At 37.7% G+C, this 20000-nt stretch overlaps 1 protein-coding gene across 1 annotated transcript in view; it reads right to left on the bottom strand.

Annotated features, from left to right (window-relative positions):
* Positions 1-14137: 14137 nt before the first annotated feature.
* The window catches only part of LOC129091657 (high mobility group protein B2-like), an 8700-nt gene continuing 2837 nt past the window's right edge, over positions 14138-20000 (bottom strand). Inside the window, 5 exon segments of the mRNA XM_054599351.1 lie at positions 14138-14312; positions 14314-14376; positions 14481-14655; positions 15325-15479; positions 17073-17231. Coding sequence (XP_054455326.1) covers positions 14190-14312; positions 14314-14376; positions 14481-14655; positions 15325-15479; positions 17073-17222 — 666 coding nt within the window. The 5' untranslated portion in view covers positions 17223-17231 and the 3' untranslated portion in view covers positions 14138-14189.

Here is a 20000-nt window from a genome sequence, read left to right on the forward strand (position 1 = left end):
TGAAGAAGAAACAGGCGGTTTAAAACAGTGAAGAAGAAACAGAAACAGTGAAAGAAGAAACAGACGGTTTAATACAGTGAAGAAGAAGAAACAGACGGTTTAATACAGTGAAGAAGAAGAAACAGACAGTTTAAAACAGTAAAGAAACAGACAGTTTAAAACAGTGAAGAAGAAACAGACGGTTTAATACAGTGAAGAAAAAACAGACGATTTAAAACAGTGAAGAAACAGACGGTTTAAACAGTGAAGAAGAAACAGATGGTTTAAACAGTGAAGAAGAAACAGACGGTTTAAAACAGTGAAGAAGAAACAGACGGTTTAAAACAGAAAGAAGAAACAGACGGTTTAATACAGTGAAGAAGAAGAAACAGACAGTTTAAAACAGTGAAGAAACAGACGGTTTAAAACAGAGAAGAAGAAACAGACGGTTTAATACAGTGAAGAAAAAAACAGACGAAAACAGTGAAGAAAAGAAACAGACGGTTTAAACAGTGAAGAAGAAACAGATGGTTTAAACAGTGAAGAAAAACAGTGAAGAAACAGACGGTTTAAAACAGAGAAGAAGAAACAGACGGTTTAATACAGTGAAGAAGAAGAAACAGACGGTTTAATACAGTGAAGAAGAAGAAACAGACAGTTTAAAACAGTGAAGAAACAGAAACAGACGGTTTAAAACAGTGAAGAAGAAAAGAAACAGATGTTTAAAACAGTGAAGAAGAAACAGACGGTTTAAAACAGTGAAGAAGAAACAGTGAAGAAGAAACAGAAGAAGAAACAGACGGTTTAAAACAGTGAAGAAGAAACAGACGGTTTAAAACAGTGAAGAAGAAAAACAAACAGTGAAGAAGAAACAGACGGTTTAAACAGTGACAGTTTAAAACAGAAGAAGAAACAGACGGTTTAAAACAGTGAAGAAGAAACAGACGGTTTAAACAGTGAAGAAGAAACAGACGGTTTAAACAGTGAAGAAGAAACAGACGGTTTAAAACAGTGAAGAAGAAACAGACGGTTTAAAACAGTGAAGAAGAAGAAACAGACGGTTTAATACAGTGAAGAAACAGATGATTTAAAACAGTGAAGAAGAAACAGACGGTTTAAACAGTGAAGAAGAAAGACAGCGTTTAAAACAGTGAAGAAACAGATGATTTAAACAGTGAAGAAGAAACAGACGGTTTAAACAGTGAAGAAGAAACAGATGGTTTAAACAGTGAAGAAGAAACAGGCGGTTTAAAACAGTGAAGAAGAAACAGATGGTTTAAACAGTGAAGAAGAAACAGATGGTTTAAACAGTGAAGAAGAAACAGATGGTTTAAACAGTGAAGAAGAAACAGACGGTTTAAAACAGTGAAGAAGAAGAAACAGACGGTTTAATACAGTGAAGAAGAAGAAACAGACGGTTTAATACAGTGAAGAAGAAACAGACAGTTTAAAACAGTGAAGAAGAAACAGACGGTTTAATACAGTGAAGAAGAAGAAACAGATGGTTTAAAACAGAGAAGAAGAAACAGACAGTTTAAAACAGTGAAGAAACAGACGGTTTAAAACAGTGAAGACGAAACAGACGTTTAAAACAGTGAAGAAACAGACGTTTAAACAGTGAAGAAGAAACAGACGGTTTAAAACAGTGAAGAAACAGACGGTTTAAACAGTGAAGAAGAAACAGACGGTTTAAAACAGTGAAGAAGAAGAAACAGACGGTTTAATACAGTGAAGAAGAAACAACAGACGGTTTAATACAGTGAAGAAGAAGAAACAGACGGTTTAATACAGTGAATAAGAAACAGACGGTTTAATACAGTGAAGAAGAAACAGACAGTTTAATACAGTGAAGAAGAAACAGACGGTTTAAAACAGTGAAGAAGAAACAGACGTTTAAACAGTGAAGAAGAAACAGACGGTTTAAAACAGTGAAGAAGAAACAGACGGTTTAAAACAGTGAAGAAGAAACAGACGGTTTAAAACAGTGAAGAAGAAGAAACAGACGGTTTAATACAGTGAAGAAACAGAAAAACAGTGAAGACGAAACAGACGTTTAAAACAGTGAAGAAACAGACGGTTTAAACAGTGAAGAAGAAACAGACGGTTTAAAACAGTGAAGAAACAGACGGTTTAATACAGTGAAGAAGAAACAGACGGTTTAAAACAGTGAAGAAGAAACAGACGGTTTAAACAGTGAAGAAGAAACAGACGGTTTAAACAGTGAAGAAACAGATGGTTTAAAACAGTGAAGAAACAGACGGTTTGAACAGTGAAGAAGAAACAGACGGTTTAAACAGTGAAGAAGAAACAGACGGTTTAAAACAGTGAAGAAGAAACAGACGGTTTAAAACAGTGAAGAAGAAACAGACGGTTTAATACAGTGAAGAAGAAAAACAGACGGTTTAATACAGTGAAGAAAAAAACAGACGATTTAAAACAGTGAAGAAAAACAGACGGTTTAAACAGTGAAGAAGAAACAGACGGTTTAAAACAGTGAAGAAACAGAAAAACAGAAAAGAAGAAACAGACGGTTTAAACAGTGAAGAAGAAACAGACGGTTTAAAACAGTGAAGAAACAGACGTTTAAACAGTGAAGAAGAAACAGACGGTTTAATACAGTGAAGAAGAAACAGACGGTTTAAAACAGTGAAGAAGAAACAGACGGTTTAAAACAGTGAAGAAGAAACAGACGGTTTAAAACAGTGAAGAAGAAACAGACGGTTTAAAACAGTGAAGAAGAAACAGACGTTTAAACAGTGAAGAAGAAGAAACAGACGGTTTAATACAGTGAAGAAGAAAAACAGACGTTTAAAACAGTGAAGAAACAGAAAACAGTGAAGAAGAAACAGGCGTTTAAAACAGTGAAGAAACAGACGGTTTAAACAGTGAAGAAGAAACAGGCGGTTTAAAACAGTGAAGAAGAAACAACAGGCGGTTTAAAACAGTGAAGAAGAAACAGACGGTTTAAAACAGTGAAGAAGAAACAGACGGTTTAATACAGTGAAGAAGAAGAAACAGATGGTTTAAACAGTGAAGAAGAAACAGACGGTTTAAACAGTGAAGAAGAAACAGACGGTTTAAAACAGTGAAGAAGAAACAGACGGTTTAAAACAGTGAAGAAGAAACAGACGGTTTAATACAGTGAAGAAGAAGAAACAGACGGTTTAATACAGTGAAGAAGAAACAGACGGTTTAAAACAGTGAAGAAGAAACAGACGGTTTAAAACAGTGAAGAAGAAGAAAAACAGAAGAAACAGTGTTTAAAACAGTGAAGAAAAACAGATGATTTAAAACAGTGAAGAAGAAACAGACGGTTTAAACAGTGAAGAAGAAACAGACGGTTTAAAACAGTGAAGAAACAGACGTTTAAACAGTGAAGAAGAAACAGACGGTTTAAACAGTGAAGAAGAAACAGACGGTTTAAACAGTGAAGAAGAAACAGACGCGGTTTAAAACAGTGAAGAAGAAACAGACGGTTTAAAACAGTGAAGAAGAAAAACAGACGGTTTAAAACAGTGAAGAAGAAACAGACAGGTTTAAAACAGTGAAGAAGAAACAGACGGTTTAAAACAGTGAAGAAGAAACAGACAGATGGTTTAAAACAGAAGAAGAAACAGAAGAAGAAACAGACAGTTTAAAACAGTGAAGAAACAGACGGTTTAAAACAGTGAAGAAGAAACAGACGTTTAAAACAGTGAAGAAAAACAGAAAACAGTGAAGAAGAAACAGACGGTTTAAAACAGTGAAGAAACAGACGGTTTAAAACAGTGAAGAAGAAACAGACGGTTTAAAACAGTGAAGAAGAAGAAACAGACGGTTTAAACAGTGAAGAAGAAACAGACGGTTTAATACAGTGAAGAAGAAGAAACAGACAGGTTTAAACAGTGAATAAGAAACAGACGGTTTAATACAGTGAAGAAGAAACAGACAGTTTAATACAGTGAAGAAGAAACAGACGATTTAAAACAGTGAAGAAGAAACAGACGTTTAAACAGTGAAGAAGAAACAGACGATTTAATACAGTGAAGAAGAAACAGACGTTTAAACAGTGAAGAAGAAACAGACGGTTTAATACAGTGAAGAAGAAGAAACAGACAGTTTAAAACAGTGAAGAAACAGACGGTTTAAACAGTGAAGAAGAAACAGACGGTTTAAAACAGTGAAGAAACAGACGATTTAAAACAGTGAAGAAGAAAGAAAAACAGTGAAGAAGAAACAGACGGTTTAAAACAGTGAAGAAGAAACAGACGGTTTAAAACAGTGAAGAAGAAACAGAAAACAGTGAAGAAAAACAGACGGTTTAAAGTGAAGAAGAAACAGAAAAAACAGTGAAGAAGAAACAGACGGTTTAAAACAGTGAAGAAGAAACAGACGGTTTAAAACAGTGAAGAAGAAACAGACGGTTTAAAACAGTGAAGAAGAAACAGGCGGTTTAATACAGTGAAGAAGAAACAGACGGTTTAAACAGTGAAGAAGAAACAGACGGTTTAAAACAGTGAAGAAGAAACAGACGGTTTAAACAGTGAAGAAGAAACAGACGGTTTAAAACAGTGAAGAAACAGACGTTTAAACAGTGAAGAAGAAACAGACGGTTTAAACAGTGAAGAAGAAACAGATGGTTTAAACAGTGAAGAAGAAACAGACGGTTTAAAACAGTGAAGAAGAAACAGACGTTTAAACAGTGAAGAAGAAGAAACAGACGGTTTAATACAGTGAAGAAGAAACAGACGGTTTAAAACAGTGAAGAAGAAACAGACGGTTTAAAACAGTGAAGAAGAAAAACAGACGGTTTAAAACAGTGAAGAAGAAAAACAGACGGTTTAAAACAGTGAAGAAAAACAGACGGTTTAAAACAGTGAAGAAGAAACAGAAAACAGTGAAGAAAAACAGACGTTTAAACAGTGAAGAAGAAACAGACGGTTTAAAACAGTGAAGAAGAAACAGACGTTTAAACAGTGAAGAAGAAACAGACGGTTTAAAACAGTGAAGAAGAAACAGAAACAGACGGTTTAATACAGTGAAGAAGAAACAACAGCGGTTTAATACAGTGAAGAAGAAACAGACGGTTTAATACAGTGAAGAAGAAACAGACGGTTTAAAACAGTGAAGAAGAAACAGACATTTAAACAGTGAAGAAGAAACAGACGGTTTAATACAGTGAAGAAGAAACAGACGGTTTAAAACAGTGAAGAAGAAACAGACGGTTTAAAACAGTGAAGAAGAAACAGGCGGTTTAAAACAGTGAAGAAGAAAAACAGCGTTTAAAACAAGAAAAACAGACGTTTAAAACAGTGAAGAAGAAACAGACGCGTTTAAAACAGTGAAGAAAACAGAAACAGTGAAGAAAAACAGACGGTTTAAAACAGTGAAGAAGAAACAGACGGTTTAAAACAGTGAAGAAAAACAGGCGGTTTAAAACAGTGAAGAAGAAACAGACGGTTTAAAACAGTGAAGAAACAACAGACGGTTTAAACAGTGAAGAAGAAACAGACGGTTTAAAACAGTGAAGAAAAACAGATGGTTTAAAACAGTGAAGAAACAGGCGGTTTAAACAGTGAAGAAGAAACAGATGGTTTAAACAGTGAAGAAGAAACAGACGGTTTAAAACAGTGAAGAAGAAACAGAGGTTTAAAACAGAAGAAGAAACAGACGGTTTAAACAGTGAAGAAGAAAAACAGACGGTTTAATACAGTGAAGAAGAAAAGAAAAAAACAGACGGTTTAAACAGTGAAGAAGAAACAGACGGTTTAAAACAGTGAAGAAACAGACGTTTTAAGAAAGAAGAAACAGACGGTTTAAAACAGTGAAGAAGAAACAGAAAAAACAGAAGAAAAACAGACGGTTTAAACAGTGAAGAAGAAACAGACGGTTTAAAACAGTGAAGAAGAAAAACAGTGAAGAAGAAACGGTTTAAACAGTGAAGAAGAAACAGACGGTTTAAAACAGTGAAGAAGAAACAGACGGTTTAAAACAGTGAAGAAGAAAAAACAGTGAAGAAGAAGAAACGGTTTAAAACAGTGAAGAAGAAGAAACAGACGGTTTAAAACAGTGAAGAAAAACAGACGGTTTAAAACAGTGAAGACGAAACAGACGTTTAAAACAGTGAAGAAACAGACGGTTTAATACAGTGAAGAAGAAACAGAGTTTAAAACAGTGAAGAAGAAACAGACGGTTTAAAACAGTGAAGAAGAAAAACAGACGGTTTAAAACAGTGAAGAAGAAACAGACAGTGAAGAAGAAACAGACGGTTTAAACAGTGAAGAAGAAAAACAGATGGTTTAAACAGTGAAGAAGAAACAGACGGTTTAAACAGTGAAGAAGAAACAGACGGTTTAAAACAGTGAAGAAGAAACAGAAAAACAGTGAAGAAGAAACAGTTTAAACAGTGAAGAAGAAACAGACGGTTTAATACAGTGAAGAAGAAACAGACGGTTTAAAACAGTGAAGAAGAAACAGACGGTTTAAAACAGTGAAGAAGAAGAAACAGACAGTGTTTAAAACAGTGAAGAAACAGATGATTTAAAACAGTGAAGAAGAAACAGACGGTTTAAACAGTGAAGAAGAAAGACGGCGTTTAAAACAGTGAAGAAAAACAGACGTTTAAACAGTGAAGAAGAAACAGACGGTTTAAACAGTGAAGAAGAAACAGATGGTTTAAACAGTGAAGAAGAAACAGACGGTTTAAAACAGTGAAGAAGAAACAGATGGTTTAAACAGTGAAGAAGAAACAGGCGGTTTAAAACAGTGAAGAAGAAACAGAAAACAGTGAAGAAGAAACAGACGTTTAAACAGTGAAGAAGAAGAAACAGACGGTTTAAAACAGTGAAGAAGAAACAGACGATTTAAAACAGTGAAGAAGAAACAGACGGTTTAAAACAGTGAAGAAGAAACAGAAGGTTTAAACAGTGAAGAAGAAACAGACGGTTTAAAACAGTGAAGAAGAAACAGACGGTTTAAAACAGTGAAGAAGAAACAGTGAAGAAACAGACGGTTTAAAACAGTGAAGAAGAAACAGACGGTTTAAACAGTGAAGAAGAAACAGACGGTTTAAAACAGTGAAGAAGAAACAGTGAAGAAACGGTTTAAACAGTGAAGAAGAAACAGACGGTTTAAAGTGAAGAAAAGACAGACGAAACAGTGAAGAAGAAACAGACGGTTTAAACAGTGAAGAAGAAACAGACGGTTTAAAACAGTGAAGAAACAAGACGATTTAAAACAGTGAAGAAGAAAACAGTGAAGAAGAAACAGACGGTTTAAAACAGTGAAGAAGAAGAAACAGACGGTTTAATACAGTGAAGAAGAAACAGACGGTTTAAAACAGTGAAGAAGAAACAGACGGTTTAAAACAGTGAAGAAGAAACAGACGGTTTAAAACAGTGAAGAAACAGACGTTTAAACAGTGAAGAAGAAACAGACGGTTTAAACAGTGAAGAAGAAACAGACGGTTTAAAACAGTGAAGAAGAAACAGGCGGTTTAAAACAGTGAAGAAGAAACAGACGGTTTAAACAGTGAAGAAGAAAAACAGATGGTTTAAACAGTGAAGAAGAAACAGACGGTTTAAACAGTGAAGAAGAAACAGACGGTTTAAACAGTGAAGAAGAAACAGACGGTTTAAAACAGTGAAGAAGAAACAGACGGTTTAATACAGTGAAGAAGAAGAAACAGACGGTTTAATACAGTGAAGAAGAAACAGACGGTTTAAAACAGTGAAGAAGAAACAGACGGTTTAAAACAGTGAAGAAGAAGAAACAGACGTGTTTAAAACAGTGAAGAAAAACAGACGTTTAAAACAGTGAAGAAGAAACAGAGAAACAGTGAAGAAGAAACGGGTTTAAACAGTGAAGAAGAAAAACAGTGAAGAAAAACAGACGTTTAAACAGTGAAGAAGAAACAGACGGTTTAAACAGTGAAGAAGAAACAGATGTTTAAAACAGTGAAGAAGAAACAGAAAAACAGTGAAGAAGAAACAGATGGTTTAAACAGTGAAGTTTAAAACAGTGAAGAAGAAACAGAAATACAGTGAAGAAGAAGAAACAGACGGTTTAATACAGTGAAGAAGAAACAGACAGTTTAAAACAGTGAAGAAGAAACAGACGGTTTAATACAGTGAAGAAGAAGAAACAGATGGTTTAAAACAGTGAAGAAACAGACAGTTTAAAACAGTGAAGAAACAGACGGTTTAAAACAGTGAAGACGAAACAGACATTTAAAACAGTGAAGAAACAGACGTTTAAACAGTGAAGAAGAAACAGACGGTTTAAAACAGTGAAGAAACAGAAAACAGTGAAGAAGAAACAGACGGTTTAAAACAGTGAAGAAGAAGAAACAGACGGTTTAATACAGTGAAGAAGAAACAACAGACGGTTTAATACAGTGAAGAAGAAGAAACAGACGGTTTAAACAGTGAATAAGAAACAGACGGTTTAATACAGTGAAGAAGAAACAGACGGTTTAAAACAGTGAAGAAGAAACAGACGGTTTAAAACAGTGAAGAAGAAACAGACGTTTAAACAGTGAAGAAGAAACAGACGGTTCAAAACAGTGAAGAAGAAACAGACGGTTTAAAACAGTGAAGAAGAAGAAAAGAAGAAACAGAGCGGTTTAATACAGTGAAGAAACAGACGGTTTAAAACAGTGAAGAAGAAACAGACGGTTTAAAACAGTGAAGACGAAACAGACGGTTTAAAACAGTGAAGAAGAAACAGACGGTTTAAAACAGTGAAGAAACAGAAAAAACAGTGAAGAAGAAGAAACAGACGGTTTAATACAGTGAAGAAGAAAAACAGACGTTTAAAACAGTGAAGAAACAGACGGTTTAAAACAGTGAAGAAGAAACAGACGGTTTAAAACAGTGAAGACGAAACAGACATTTAAAACAGTGAAGAAACAGACGTTTAAACAGTGAAGAAGAAACAGACGTTTAATACAGTGAAGAAGAAACAGTTTAAACAGTGAAGAAAAACAGACGGTTTAAAACAGTGAAGAAGAAACAGACGATTTAAAACAGTGAAGAAGAAACAGAAGTTTAAACAGTGAAGAAACAGACGGTTTAAAACAGTTTAAACAGAAGAAGAAACAGACGGTTTTAAACAGTGAAGAAGAAACAGACGGTTTAAAACAGTGAAGAAGAAACAGACGGTTTAATACAGTGAAGAAGAAAAACAGACAGTTTAAAACAGTGAAGAAACAGACGATTTAAAACAGTGAAGAAGAAACAGACGTTTAAACAGTGAAGAAACAGACGGTTTAAACAGTGAAGAAACAGACGATTTAAAACAGTGAAGAAGAAACAGACGGTTTAAAACAGTGAAGAAGAAACAGACGGTTTAAAACAGTGAAGAAGAAACAGACGGTTTAAAACAGTGAAGAAGAAACAGACGGTTTAAACAGTGAAGAAGAAACAGACGGTTTAAACAGTGAAGAAGAAACAGACGGTTTAAAACAGTGAAGAAGAAGAAAAAACAGAAGAAGAAACGGTTTAAACAGTGAAGAAGAAACAGAGAAAACAGTGAAGAAGAAACAGACGGTTTAAAACAGTGAAGAAGAAACAGACAGGTTTAAAACAGTGAACAGTGAAGAAACAGATGATTTAAAACAGTGAAGAAGAAACAGACGGTTTAAACAGTGAAGAAGAAACAGACGTTTAAAACAGTGAAGAAAAACAGACGTTTAAAACAGTGAAGAAGAAACAGACGGTTTAAACAGTGAAGAAGAAACAGACGGTTTAAACAGTGAAGAAGAAACAGACAAAACAGTGAAGAAGAAACAGACGTTTAAACAGTGAAGAAGAAACAGACGGTTTAAAACAGTGAAGAAGAAACAGACGGTTTAAAACAGTGAAGAAGAAACAGACGGTTTAATACAGTGAAGAAGAAACAGACATTTAAACAGTGAAGAAGAAACAGACGGTTTAATACAGTGAAGAAGAAGAAACAGACGGTTTAAAACAGTGAAGAAGAAACAGACGGTTTAAAACAGTGAAGAAGAAACGGTTTAAAACAGAAGAAGAAACAGGTTTAAAACAGTGAAGAAACGAAAAACAGACGTTTAAAACAGTGAAGAAACAGACGTTTAAACAGTGAAGAAGAAACAGACGGTTTAAAACAGTGAAGAAACAGACGGTTTAAACAGTGAAGAAGAAACAGACGGTTTAAAACAGTGAAGAAGAAGAAACAGACGGTTTAAACAGTGAAGAAGAAACAGACGGTTTAAAACAGTGAAGAAGAAACAGACGGTTTAATACAGTGAAGAAGAAACAGACGGTTTAATACAGTGAAGAAGAAACAGACGGTTTAAAACAGTGAAGAAGAAACAGACGGTTTAAAACAGTGAAGAAACAGACGTTTAAACAGTGAAGAAGAAACAGACGGTTTAAAACAGTGAAGAAGAAACAGACGGTTTAAAACAGTGAAGAAGAAACAGACGGTTTAAAACAGTGAAGAAGAAACAGAAAAACAGTGAAGAAGAAACAGACGTTTAAAACAGTGAAGAAGAAACAGACGGTTTAAAACAGTGAAGAAGAAACAGACGGTTTAAAACAGTGAAGAAGAAACAGACGGTTTAAACAGTGAAGAAACAGACGGTTTAAACAGTGAAGAAGAAAAACAGACGGTTTAAAACAGTGAAGAAAAACAGACGGTTTAAAACAGTGAAGAAGAAAAACAGACGGTTTAATACAGTGAAGAAAAAACAGACGATTTAAAACAGTGAAGAAAAACAGACGGTTTAAACAGTGAAGAAGAAACAGACGGTTTAAAACAGTGAAGAAGAAACAGACGGTTTAAAACAGTGAAGAAGAAACAGACGGTTTAAAACAGTGAAGAAGAAAAACAGACGGTTTAAACAGTGAAGAAGAAACAACAGACGGTTTAAAACAGTGAAGAAGAAACAGACGGTTTAATACAGTGAAGAAGAAACAGACGGTTTAATACAGTGAAGAAGAAACAGACGTTTAATACAGTGAAGAAGAAACAGACGGTTTAAAACAGTGAAGAAGAAACAAAACAAGACGGTTTAAACAGTGAAGAAGAAACAGACGGTTTAAAACAGTGAAGAAGAAACAGACGGTTTAAAACAGTGAAGAAGAAACAGACGGTTTAAAACAGTGAAGAAGAAAAACAGAAAAACAGTGAAGAAACAGAAAAACAGAAGAAACGGTTTAAACAGTGAAGAAGAAACAGACGGTTTAATACAGTGAAGAAGAAACAGAAGGTTTAAACAGTGAAGAAGAAACAGACGGTTTAAAACAGTGAAGAAGAAACAGAAACAGTGAAGAAGAAACAGACGGTTTAAAACAGTGAAGAAGAAACAGACGGTTTAAAACAGTGAAGAAGAAGAAACAGACAGTGTTTAAAACAGTGAAGAAACAGATGATTTAAAACAGTGAAGAAGAAACAGACGGTTTAAACAGTGAAGAAGAAAGACGGCGTTTAAAACAGTGAAGAAACAGACGTTTAAACAGTGAAGAAGAAACAGACGGTTTAAACAGTGAAGAAGAAACAGATGGTTTAAACAGTGAAGAAGAAACAGACGGTTTAAAACAGTGAAGAAGAAACAGATGGTTTAAACAGTGAAGAAGAAACAGACGGTTTAAAACAGTGAAGAAGAAACGGACGGTTTAATACAGTGAAGAAGAAGAAACAGACGGTTTAATACAGTGAAGAAACAGACGGTTTAAAACAGTGAAGAAGAAACAGACGGTTTAATACAGTGAAGAAGAAGAAACAGATGGTTTAAAACAGAGAAGAAGAAACAGACAGTTTAAAACAGTGAAGAAACAGACGGTTTAAAACAGTGAAGACGAAACAGACGTTTAAAACAGTGAAGAAACAGACGTTTAAACAGTGAAGAAGAAACAGACGGTTTAAAACAGTGAAGAAACAGACGGTTTAAACAGTGAAGAAGAAACAGACGGTTTAAAACAGTGAAGAAGAAGAAACAGACGGTTTAATACAGTGAAGAAGAAACAGACGGTTTAATACAGTGAAGAAGAAGAAACAGACGGTTTAAAACAGTGAAGAAGAAACAGACGGTTTAATACAGTGAAGAAGAAACAGACGGTTTAAAACAGTGAAGAAGAAACAGACGTTTAAAACAGTGAAGAAGAAGAAACAGACGGTTTAATACAGTGAAGAAACAGACGGTTTAAAACAGTGAAGAAGAAACAGATGGTTTAAAACAGTGAAGAAGAAACAGACGGTTTAAAACAGTGAAGAAGAAACAGACGGTTTAAAACAGAAGAAAAACAGACGGTTTAATACAGTGAAGAAGAAGAAACAGACGGTTTAATACAGTGAAGAAGAAAAAACAGACAGTTTAAAACAGTGAAGAAGAAACAGACGGTTTAAACAGTGAAGAAGAAACAGACGTTTAAGTGAAGAAAAACAGACGGTTTAAAACAGTGAAGAAGAAACAGACGGTTTAAACAGTGAAGAAGAAAAAACAGTGAAGAAGAAACAGTTTAAAACAGTGAAGAAGAAACAGACGGTTTAAAACAGTGAAGAAGAAACAGACGGTTTAAAACAGTGAAGAAGACGGTTTAAACAGTGAAGAAGAAACAGACGGTTTAAAACAGTGAAGAAACAGACGTTTTAAAACAGTGAAGAAGAAACAGACGGTTTAAACAGTGAAGAAGAAACAGACGGTTTAAAACAGTGAAGAAGAAACAGACGGTTTAAAACAGTGAAGAAGAAACAGACAGTGAAGAAGAAACGGTTTAAACAGTGAAGAAGAAACAAACAGACGGTTTAAACAGTGAAGAAGAAACAGACGGTTTAAAACAGTGAAGAAGAAACAGACGGTTTAAAACAGTGAAGAAGAAACAGACGGTTTAAAACAGTGAAGAAGAAACAGACGGTTTAAACAGTGAAGAAGAAACAGACGGTTTAAAACAGTGACAGTGAAGAAAGAAGAAGAAACAGACGGTTTAATACAGTGAAGAAACAGACGGTTTAAAACAGTGAAGAAGAAACAGACATTTAAACAGTGAAGAAGAAACAGACGGTTTAATACAGTGAAGAAGAAGAAACAGACGGTTCAAACAGTGAAGAAGAAACAGACGGTTTAAAACAGTGAAGAAGAAACAGACGGTTCAATACAGTGAAGAAGAAACAGACGGTTTTAAACAGTGAAGAAGAAACAGACGGTTTAAAACAGTGAAGAAGAAACAGACGGTTTAAAACAGTGAAGAAGAAACAGACGGTTTAAAACAGTGAAGAAACAGACGGTTTAAAACAGTGAAGAAGAAACAGACGGTTTAATACAGTGAAGAAACAGACGATTTAAAACAGTGAAGAAGAAACAGAAGGTTTAAACAGTGAAGAAACAGACGGCGTTTTCCCTCAGATGGTCGTTTTATTATAAAAGTTTCTACACTGACATTGAACAAAGAACAGAAACACAACTCCAATAAACCTCCAGTAAGAAAATAAAAAACAACAACAACATCATCATCATGATGATGAAGAGCAGGAAGAGGGGGCTTGGTTTCCATGGTAACACACGGGGTGAGGGCGGGGATGGGAGGGTGCTGGGGTAACCATGGTAACAGTGTGTGGGGGGAGGTACTGTACTGTTGTTCAACAGTTTAACATCTGATGACCTCCACACACACACACACACACACACACACACACACACACACACACACACACACACACACACACACACACACACACACACACACACACACACACACACACACACAGTGTGTTTCAGAGCGACCCGTCTCTGTCTGTCTGTCTGTCTGTCTGTCTGTGAATACAGATGATTAAAAGCTTAAAATCTGGTGTTTATAGATAAACTGGTTTGGTCATGTGACCTCTTAAAAACGACGGTCTGGTCTCCGAGCTACAAACGGCCCCGTGATGATGATGTCACTCATTAACCCTTTAAAGAGTCTATGCTACGGACGCTCTGATAGTGGGACTGGTGTCCACTGGTGTCCACTGGTGTCCACTGGTCTCTCCGTGTTTAGAGATGAACATCAGATGTGAGGACTAATCCTAAAATGAGTCTGAGCTTTCTTCTCCTCTCTGCGTGTTAATGACGTGATGTCCTGCTGCTGTTTTGATCATGTGACCGCCTGCCTTCTGAAACACACACACACACACACACACACACACACACACACACACACACACACACACACACACACACACACACACACACACTCTCTCTCTCTCTCTCATCCAGCTGCAGCTCTTCCTCTCTACTCGTCGTCGTCATCGTCATCCTCGTCTTCTCCCTCGTCGTCCTCCTCTTCCTCTCCTCCTCCTCCTCCTCCCCCCCCCTCCCCCTCCTCCTCCTCCTCCTCCTCCTCCTCCTCCTCCTCCTCCCTGAGCTGAGGAACCGGGGTTCCTGGCGTACGTTCCACCGCCGCGGTACGCCACCATGTCCTGCAGGACAGACGGTCCGTTAGCTCAGGTCAGTCTCTCTACTGGTTTAACACAACGTAAACAACACATCCCTCCTCCCCCTCCTCCCCCTCAGGGCGACTCACCCGGTCGTATTTCTCCCGTAGTTTCTGGGCCTTCTCCTCGTAGGGCACCTTCTCAGACTGGGTCAGTTTGCTCCACATCTCTCCCAGTCTCTTGGCACAGTCTCCTATGGAGAGACCCGGGTACTGCTGCTTCACACTGGGACGGTACTCACTACAGAACACGAAGAACGCAGACCTGTACACACACACACAGACACACACACACACACACACACACAGACACACACACACACACACACACACACACACACACACACACACACACAGACACACACACACAGACACACACACACACACACAGAGACACACACACAGAGACACACACACACAGAGACACACACACACAGACACACACACACACACAGAGACACACACACACAGAGACACACACACACACACACACACACACAGACACACACACAGACACACACACACACACACACACACACACACACAGACACACACACACACACAGAGACACACACACAGACACACAGACACACACACACACACACACACACACACACACACACACACAGACACAGAGACACACACACACAGACACAGAGACACACACACACACACACACAGAGACACACACATACACAGAGACACACACAGAGACACACACACACAGACACACACACACACAGACACACACACAAAAAGAGAGACACACACACACACACAGACACACACACACACACAGACAAAATAGATTTGTTATGTGACATATAAAATAAAAATATAACAGATGCACTGAGGCCACATTCTGCTGGTCTGGTAGTCTGCTGGTCTGGTAGTCTGCTGGTCTGGTAGTCTGCTGGTCTGGGGATCTGAACACTTACGGGGTCTCTTGGGTGCGTTGGGGTCTTTCCTCTTGCGGCCCCTCTTCCCGAAGCCCTTGGGGGGGATGTAGTCCCTCATCTCGCTGTTGTACCGGACCTTGTCGGCCTTGGCCATGTCCTCGAAACACTTCTTATCGCTGGCAGTCAGAGACTGGAATGACAGCACATTATTACATTATTATGTTATTAATTATGTTTATATACTGACATTAACACATAAACATGTCCTGTTAACAGATATATTATTATTATTTGTTATTAATTATGTTTATATACTGACATTAACACATAAACATGTCCTGTTAACAGATATATATTATTATTATTATTATGTTATTAATTATGTTTATATACTGACATTAACACATAAACATGTCCTGTTAACAGATATATTATTATTATTATGTTATTAATTATGTTTATATACTGACATTAACACATAAACATGTCCTGTTAACAGATATATATTATTATTATTATTATGTTATTAATTATGTTTATATACTGACATTAACACATAAACATGTCCTTTAACAGATATATTTATATTATTATTATTATGTTATTAATTATGAATTATATACTGACATTAACACATAAACATGTCCTGTTAACAGATATATTATTATTATTATGTTATTAATTATGATTATATACTGACATTAACACATAAACATGTCCTGTTAACAGATATATTATTATTATTATGTTATTAATTATGATTATATACTGACATTAACACATAAACATGTCCTGTTAACAGTATATTATTATTATTATTATGTTATTAATTATGTTTATATACTGACATTAACACATAAACATGTCCTGTTAACAGATATATTATTATTATTATTATGTTATTAATTATGTTTATATACTGACATTAACACATAAACATGTCCTGTTAACAGATATATTATTATTATTATGTTATTAATTATGATTATATACTGACATTAACACATAAACATGTCCTGTTAACAGATATATTATTATTATTATGTTTAGATTATCCTATGTCTACCAGCCCACCCGTCTGTCTTCCAAGCCACCCGTCTGTCTTCCAGCCCACCCGTCTATCTACCAGCCCACCCGTCTGTCTACCAGCCAACCCGTCTATCTACCAGCCCACCCGTCTGTCTACCCGTCTGTCTTCCAGCCCACCCGTCTGTCTACCAGCCCACCCGTCTGTCTTCCAGCCCACCCGTCTATCTACCAGCCCACCCGTCTGTCTACCAGCCCACCTGTCTATCTACCAGCCCACCCGTCTGTCTACCAGCCCACCCGTCTGTCTACCCGTCTGTCTTCCAGCCCACCCGTCTGTCTTCCAGCCCACCCGTCTGTCTACCAGCCCACCCGTCTGTCTACCAGCCCACCCGTCTGTCTACCAGCCCACCCGTCTGTCTTCCAGCCCACCCGTCTACCAGCCCACCCGTCTGTCTACCAGCCCACCTGTCTATCTACCAGCCCACCCGTCTGTCTACCAGCCCACCCGTCTGTCTACCCGTCTGTCTTCCAGCCCACCCGTCTGTCTTCCAGCCCACCCGTCTGTCTACCAGCCCACCCGTCTGTCTACCCGTCTGTCTTCCAGCCCACCCGTCTGTCTTCCAGCCCACCCGTCTGTCTTCCAGCCCACCCGTCTGTCTTCCAGCCCACCCGTCTGTCTACCAGCCCACCCGTCTGTCTACCAGCCCACCCGTCTGTCTACCCGTCTGTCTTCCAGCCCATCCGTCTGTCTTACCTTCCATCTCTCGGAGCACTTCTTGGAGAACTCTGCAAAGTTGACGGACTGCTCTGGGTGCTTCTTGCGGTGTTCCTCTCTACACGTCTGGACGAAGAAGGCGTACGCCGACGTCTTCCCCTTCGGCTTGTTGACGTCTTTACGCATCATACTGGCGTCCTGACAGACGGGACAGAGGAGGACAGTGCTCGTGTGAACAGAAGGGGTTTAGCTCTGATCACACCCTCAATGACTTCAAATATCATAGTCCACCGAAACAAAAACAACGACCCTGAACCACAGAAAACGGGTCATAGTTCCAGGATGTGATCAGTTAATTGATCGATTATTTGATTGATTAAATGTCTGAAAACATGACAGATGTCCTGAGGAGACATCTCAACAACGTCACTTCACAAACAACAAAGAAAGACGAAGGTTTAATGTGTATGTATGTATGTATGTATGTATGTATGTATGTATGTATGTATGTATGTATGTATGTATGTATATGATCAGTCCATGGATCAATAGATAACTGCATTATGTTTCTAAACAAAGGTTTTTATTCAGACTGAATCCAAACAGAAGCTTTAATGAGCCTTTAACCTGGAGGACTGTTTCCTCCATAAACTTAATTAGTCGATGTGTCTAATGATGTTGCTATATATGTATATATAGTGTATATGTATAGTGTATATATAATGTACAGCGGGTAAAATAAGTATTGAACACGTCACCATTTTTCAGATTTTCCAGATGTCGGTAACAACCCAAGTAATCCATACATACAAAGAAAACCAAACAAATAAGTTCAGAAATTAAGTTATGTGTAATACAATGGAATGACACAGGGAAAAAGTATTGAACACATGAAGGAAGGGAGGTGCAAAAAGTCATGGAAAGCCAAGACAGCAGCTGAAATCTATCAGTGATTAGAAAGCAGTCCTGCCCCTTGTCAGTGCAAATTGAATATCAGCTGGTTCAGTCCCAACTGATGGCCTATAAAAAGGTGTCTCATTACCAAGGTGTCACACAAGAAACATCTCATGATGGGTAAAAGCGAAGAGCTCTCTCAAGACCTTCACAACCTTATTGTTGCAGAACATACTGATGGCATTGGTTCCAGAAGGATTTCTAAACTTCTGAATGTTCCAGTGAGCACTGTTGGGGCCATAATCCGGAAGTGGAAAGAACATCATTTCACCATAAACCGGCCACGACCAGGTGCTCCTCACAAGATTTCTGACAGAGGAGTGAAAATAATTATCAGAAGACTTGTCCAACAGCCAAGGACCACTAGTGGAGAACTTCAGAAAGACCTGGAATCAGCAGGTACAATTGTTTCAAAGAAAACAATAAGTAATGCATCAACCGCCGTGGCCTGTATGCACGCTCACCACGCAAGACTCCACTGCTGAAGAAAAAGCATGTTGAAGCTCGTTTAAAGTTTGCTGCACAACATTTAGACAAGCCTGTGAAATACTGGGAGAATATAGTCTGGTCAGATGAGACCAACATGGAACTCTTTGGAGGCCATAATACACACCATGTTTGGAGGTCAAATGGCACTGCACATCACCCCAAAAACACCAGACCAACAGTGAAGTTTGGAGGTGGAACATCCTGGTGTGGGGCTGTTTTTCAGCATACGGAACTGGCAAAATCTTCGATATATCGTTAATTTCAAGGGGATACAAGATTTGACAATATCGTTTATATCGATATATGCATTCTTTCGCCTCAAACACTGTGTTTGCCACAGACACATGACACAACTCTGTCGTTCCGAACGTGCCGTGTGCAACACACACATTTCACAACAAATCAAGCATGGAGGATCCCATAAAACACACACACACACAACACACCACTTCTGAAAGGGTTTTCAGTTGCAGCGGCAACATTGTCAAACAGGGCATCCCTGAGACAGGCGGTTGATAGACTAGTTTCCTTGCACAAAACCTGTAAAATATAGGAGCACTGCAAATGAGAAAAGTTTTTTTGGCCTGTTCTGTTGGTAATTTTGTTCTGTTTACATTCTTGTTCTTTGCACAGCTGTAGGAGAAGAAAAATCTTAACCCTTTTCATTTAATTAAAACTATTTAATATATTTGTTATTTCACACAATGTTAGATGTTGGCACCACTTAATTTGTCAAAGAGATTTAAAGATTTTATTTATTTTGTTAAGAAGCATAAAAACTGTTCTCTTCATGTGTTCAGGCATTCAATCCACTTGGCACATGTGCCAGCCAGAGTTCCATGTTCCATTCTGGTGAAAATGACTATACAAAATCACATGTTGATATATGTTGCAGTCATACTGATCTGTGTTTTATTAAAAGTGCTTGCAACGTCTCACATTGGCTTTTGACTTAAAAAAAAATACATCAACCCACTTTATCGAAAATATCGAGATATATATCGTATAACTCGCCATTCAGCAAAAAATATCGGGATATCATATTTTGCCCATATCGTGCAGCAAGCATACGGCACTGGCAAACTTCATATAGTTGAAGGAAGGATGAATGGAAAAATGTACCGAGACATTCTTGATAAAAATCTGCTGCCATCCAGCAGGATGATGAAGATGAAACGAGGGTGGACATTTCAGCAAGACAATGACCCCAAACACACAGCCAAGGAAACTCTCCATTGGTTTCAGAGAAAGAAAGTAAAGCTGCTAGAATGGCCCAGCCAATCACCTGACCTGAATCCAATAGAAACTCTATGGAAAGAACTAAAGATCAGAGCTCATAGAAGAGGAACACGGAACCTTCAAGATCTGAAGACTGTTTGTGTGGAAGAATGGGCCAAAATCACACCTGAGCAATGCATGCCACTAGTTTCTCCATACAGGAGGCGTCTTGAAGCTGTCATCACCAACAAAGGCTTCTGTACCAAGTATTAAATACATTTCAGTAGGCGTGTTCAATACTTTTTC

This window comes from Anoplopoma fimbria, chromosome 5 (assembly GCF_027596085.1).
Source record: "Anoplopoma fimbria isolate UVic2021 breed Golden Eagle Sablefish chromosome 5, Afim_UVic_2022, whole genome shotgun sequence".
Classification (NCBI taxonomy): Eukaryota; Metazoa; Chordata; class Actinopteri; order Perciformes; family Anoplopomatidae; genus Anoplopoma; species Anoplopoma fimbria.